At 34.9% G+C, this 6,000-nt stretch overlaps 1 protein-coding gene across 2 annotated transcripts in view; it reads left to right on the top strand.

The window, feature by feature from the left end:
* The first annotated feature begins 2,607 nt into the window (after nucleotides 1–2,607).
* Nucleotides 2,608–6,000, top strand: part of LOC128219686 (diacylglycerol kinase delta-like) — an 84,278-nt gene continuing 80,885 nt past the window's right edge. For both annotated transcript variants that reach the window (XM_052927597.1, XM_052927596.1), the window contains exons 1-2: nucleotides 2,608–2,770; nucleotides 4,949–4,993. In XM_052927597.1, coding sequence (XP_052783557.1) covers nucleotides 2,621–2,770; nucleotides 4,949–4,993 — 195 coding nt within the window. In that variant the 5' untranslated portion in view covers nucleotides 2,608–2,620. The remainder of the gene's footprint in view (nucleotides 2,771–4,948; nucleotides 4,994–6,000) is intronic.

The raw sequence follows: 6,000 nt of genomic DNA, 5'->3' as shown, positions 1-6,000 counted from the left end.
CCGGGTTAAGTGGAGATTTCTCATAATTACAAGCAAATTGTACATAAATGTTCTATTTTACATTCAACCTGTGTACTTTTCTTAAAGAAATTATGCAATAAATATAAAAAATATATTTATAAGAATACATTCATTTTGATAACAGATTAATAAAACCAAACGTATTTCTTGCCAATAATCATGGGGAAGACGTTATCAATGATGTTAGAACTCGTGTCCAAACCATTTGCTTAATATGTTTACTCTTTTCATTGTTGTAAATACTGATCATTTTGTAAGAAAAAGCAATAAAATATGTTTAAATCAAATCAAATTTCTTGCCAATGCAAATAAAAAAAATCAGCAGAATGCAACATGGCGTGTGTAAACAAACATATGTTAATTTGATAATAATTATTATTGTTATTACTCTACAGTGTAGAAGTTAAACAAATATTCTTAAACGTGTTGTATAAAATCATTAAATAATAAATAATCATAACTTGCTAATGTCATTTTAGGGTGTCACATGGTATTCAGAGTGAATAAAATGTAATATATAAAATACAACGCTACATAATAATTGCTCAATTAGCATAAATGCACATTATTACTTACAGTTTGTGTAGAAGTGTGCCGATTTGTTAAAACTTATTTCAATTTGCAAAATTTCCAAAAAGCACGCTCCCGATCAGCTGTTGGTAAAACGATCAGCTGTTTCCGCTAAAGACGCCGGTTTTATACTGCTGACAAGTCGACCGTGAAGGCCGAACTTCAGACCTGAATAATGAATTTAAAATCTGCAGCTTAAAGCAAGGTTTATGCATTCAATAAATGCATAGCACTGTTTTTCATTAAATCATGCATTTGCATTTAAATTTTGAATGTTTGTCAGTTTAATTAGCAGTTTTGCCCTGCGCGTCTTGAGAACATGTGGATAAGGGGTGTAACAAGTTGGGACGATTTGATTGGCCAATTTGAGGGGAGTGCCGAAGGTGTGTGGTCGGTACATGTGGAAAACAGCTGATCGCAAGGAACCTGCCCGAACAAATAAGTCGACGAATAAACAAATTGTTTGCAATGAAACAGCTGACTGAATGCATATAGGCCACAGCTGATGACTTAATTTATATGCATTGTCACAACATTGAAGTCACTACTGTGGTTCCAGAGCGGGATGCAACCGGCGCACGCTCCCTCTTTACTTTTTTGTATATTCATTTTGACTTCGTTTGAAATACGGAACATGATTATGGTAATGTTGATCAAAGTTAAGACGGCATCAAATAGTGAATGAAAAGAACGACCTTTTGCTTTACTAAACCATTTAACTGTGTTGGCGCTCATGTTTGTATAGCAGTGCGCGAACCGCTAGATCATGGCCGACTTTATAAAACCAATGTATTACTAAATACGTTAGATGTCGTCTAAATTATTAAATAAGTATCCATATATATATTTCATTCCAGTGGCGGATCCGGGTATTCATAACCGGGGGGTATTGAAATGAGACATGTAAAAGCGTTGATGCATTTCAACCCTTCATTCAATTTACTTATGCATCTTACAGCATCTTTCTCGACGATCGTTTAATTAACGTTTTCAAGCTAGTACAGAAGACAAAATAAGAACATTGACAGCAAACTAGGGAATGTATATGTCCATGTTATATACACACACACACACACACACACACACACACACACACACATATATATATACCTAATGTTCAGCCAATGAACAGAAAATTGTTATTTTCACTTTCACATATTTTTTTATGTATCTTATATATATTATACATTTTGACGGTGTGTCTGTCTTGCATTAATCAATTGAGTGAATTTATATGATTAGTATTATACCTTAACTAATGTGTTTTATAGGTTAATGTATCAATTTAAGGTTAAAAGTATGTTACGTTTTAGGGCTAATTTGCCGGCCAGCTGGGGTTCGGGAACGGGTCCTTGTCGGTGTCCCCTCTGAACCCGCCACTGGATTCGATGTTCTTTCGAAACCAACATTGCATCTACAATCGACTATGCATGGTGCAGGAGCACATCGTTCATAGTTAAGGTCGATTAATTAATGATTTTTAAAACAACAACACGTACGTTTTTTTCTTAAAATGGCATCGTACAGAACAAAGGGAGATAAAAGCGACCTATACTTTTAGCACTGAACTCGTTTAATGATCCATTACCGCCTATGTGATAATCCTGTGTAGTTTCACTGCACATGGTGACGTTTCTATGTTGAGGAAATATAAAATTGCGGTAAGCTTTCAAGATAAAAATATACCGGAACGGGTACCGCAAGGTAATTTGATTTTTCTTGTTGCCTGGATCTGAATTTATATCTAAAAAATGTAAAATACGAATGAAGTTTTGGGTATTCCTTTACTTCTAAATTTCATCAAAAGCACAAAAGATAAAAATAAAATAAAATAAAATACTCTCAGGCTTGAATAAGAAAACAACAAAAAAGATACCGTATTGGCAAGACCGGACGCGAACAACGGGACCCATGGAATATCGGCTTTACCAATAGCCGTTTTGTCTTGAATAAAAGGTAAATAACTGCGGTTTTCTTCAAAACCGGAAGCGTAATAGAGTTACTAACCTTGACAGATCCAATATCCAAAATGGCGGCGAGTAGAGTCGGTGATAAAAGAATTCATGAAAAAGAGCAAGAAAGTAGCACGATTGACATATCTTCGGACAGTGAAAGTGAGCCAGAGCCTGCAAAAATATTTCACAGACGAATTTCTACTAATAAGGATATACGCACATCGGTAATGTATAAGCAAATCGGTTTGACATATGCCAATAATCTGATTTTTTGAAGTCTGGTCAGCTGTCAGTTCAGCTGTCAACATGATGCATGGTTGTATGGAATCATACATTAACAATGGTTGTATTGTCTCATTCTGAAATGTTGAAATGGAATTAAGCTCACCGTCTATATTAATCTTTGGTGTTTGAATCATGAATGTGAACTGTACTTTGCATGAGAATTTTGAGAAACATTTTTTAAAGTAAAAGCAGTTTAGAGACAGTGTTTCATCACCAGACTACACAAATCCTTTCATTATATTCTTAAAAGATAACGCAATTACAAGAGGTATTACTGACATTCCTTTTTTTACATAAAAAGTGGTTTAAAGGACTAAAGGTGTTAAACAGAACCCTGCAGAAATCTACAGGTATGGTCGAGTAGAATATATTTTTATGCAATACATGGAATTTATGTTATTTTCAGACTGGTTAAAAATAAAACCCACAAATATCAGGACATTAAAGACTTGTTCAAAACTGCAGACTAGAAGTCATTTAGCATCTTGCCAATCGGGGTTAGGCCAGAAATTTCATAAGGCGTGTCGGGAGTGGAGGGTTTAAAAAGGGTCGTCCCCACCTGCCGATTTTCTGTTTCATTTTAGTACTCAAAATGGTGCTATTTCCTGTATTGTTAACAAGTTGACAGTTTTGTTGCTTTGATTTAGCATAACCTTTTACAATCCGATTTACTTAAAAAAATATTTGCGAAAAGGTTCAATTGTTTCACACCATTTTTGGTATTTCTCAAGTATTCCGACAATACAATATTGATGATGTAATATATTCATTTTTAGTTATGTAAGGGTATTGTTTATATTGACATCTAGGATGTCACAGAAAAATGTGTAAAAAAACGTGTTATCATGCTGGAACACAAAATAATAATAATAAGAGTTTGTGAAGGTTACCAGTTAGAGCTTGGGTAAAATCATCAAAATGACAGCAACGATACCATGACTTACTTTTTTTATGTGAGGCGACTGCATGTGGGTGTATATTAAGCTGCAACAGCTCATCATTTTGAAGGCCAGTCAGTTAAATAATACTGGAAAGCAAATGTGTCCTTTCAGATTTATTTATTATTATTCAAAATATGTAGAATAATGAATGGTATCATCTTTTCTTCACCCATGCCTCTCAATTATAATTTAGTAATTGGTAAACAAAAGGACAATTATGAAATAGACTCTGGATTGCTTTTAAACAAAATAATATGATACACAATTATGTTACAAAAATCAATAATCACTTATTATTTTTTTTTGCAATCAAAGGAGTTTATAAGGATTAAGGTCCCAATTACGACAGAGATGTTTTCACTACTACCTGTTGTGATAAAGTATAGGAGTAGTTGAAGTAAACAGCATTGTTGATCCCCACCGACAAGCCCTCTGACTGTCATTGATCCTGCGATTACAAATATCATAATACTCCCGACACGCCTTCTGGCTGTCAGTCAACTCTTGCAACTGATAGAATCACAGCAAAAACATGTATTTTCAAAATTGATGTTTGTTTTGATAAGGCATGTTGCTGCGCTGATTAAAGCATGTCTGCACAATTATTAATGTGTGTTGGTTATTAGCCTTGCCAGCGGAAGTCATGCCAGGCCTGGAGGGAAACCCTGCCATTTCCATCACAAACCAGCTTAAATGGCAATACCATATCACATTTGAAATTGAAAGTCAAAATAAATCACAAATACCTGCTGAAAAGGAGCTACATGCACAATGCGTCTTCAATTTTGTATATGCAAATTTCTTCTTGATACCACAGTAAAATACCCACATTTACAGATACTGGGTGAATATATAACTGGGCAAATATTCTTATATTTAACATTTATTGCACCCATGTCCACATATTATTTAGAATATTGGCTCTATTATATATGTTGTTTTACTTTTTTGAAGCCCAACGCTATACACATTTGGTCTGCAATTGTACTCTGAATGAAGTTAAGACTAAAAGAAGATGGGTTTTTTTGGTCAAAATACCATCTAAACTGTAAAAAAATGTATTTGAAAGACTTAAAGTCATCTGTTGCAGCCAATTGAGTATTCTGCATTCTTATGTGAATGAATTGTTATGGCTGATCAAAGAAATATAGCCCCACATTTTCCTTTCCTTTTCAGACTTGCACTAAGCAGGGTTTTCTGCACAAACAGACTAACTTTCAGGTGAGTTGAATTATGATTTTTTAGATATTCTATGTCCGATCATACAGTGGAAGTTATTTTCAGTGATCCTTTTTTAGCTCTACTGGCCAAAGGCCAGAAGAGCTTATGCGATGGTAATGTGTACGTAGTATGTGCATCCGTGCGTCTGTAAGCAACGAGCTTGTGAACACGATACAGTCTTCAGCTTTGATTGTATCTCGATGAAACTTGTACAGTATCTAGATATCCATTAGAGCTCGGTTCCTTTCGAAAACCAGCCAGATCCGCCCATGCATACCTAGATTATGGGCCTTGATAGTATAAAAAAATGCTATTGGTTAAATCATTGGTGGTGAACACGATACAGTCTTCATTTTTGATTGTACCTCGATGAAACTTGTACAGTATCTAGATATCCATTAGAGCTCGGATCCTTTCGAAAACCAGCCATATCCGCCCATGCATGCCTAGATTATGGCCCTTGAAAGTATAAAAAAATGCTATGTGTAAACACTAGCTTGTGAACATGATACAGTCTTCAGTTTTGATTGTATCTCGATGAAACTTGTACAGTATTTAGATATCCATTAGAGCTCGGTTCCTTTCAAAAACCAGCTAGATCTGCCCATGCATGCCTAGATTATGGGCCTTGAAAGTATAAAAAAATCAGTTCGTCTGTAAACACATTGCTTGTGAACACGATACAGTCTTCAGTTTTGATTGTATCTCGATGAAACTTGTAAGGTATCAAGGCTTTTTCACCAAACATTGGGAAGAGGCCTAGCCTTTTCATTTTGGGAAATTTTAGCGCGTGAAATTCTGAAAATTGGGAAATGTAAGCGCGTAAACGCCCCAAATTGGCAAATTCATCAAAGTCTTCTTCACTTAACTGTCTCTTAATGAGACTAATTCGCATGAGAGCATCAAGCTGGGAAGAGGTCAGGGATCTTCTTAGCTTACTACATATATCATTTAAGCAACTGAATCTAAAAAAAAAAAAAAAATTGTGAAAAAATATCTGGAAATTG

This window comes from Mya arenaria, chromosome 15 (assembly GCF_026914265.1).
Source record: "Mya arenaria isolate MELC-2E11 chromosome 15, ASM2691426v1".
NCBI lineage: Eukaryota > Metazoa > Mollusca > Bivalvia > Myida > Myidae > Mya > Mya arenaria.
This window is presented reverse-complemented; position numbering and strand designations above follow the sequence as displayed.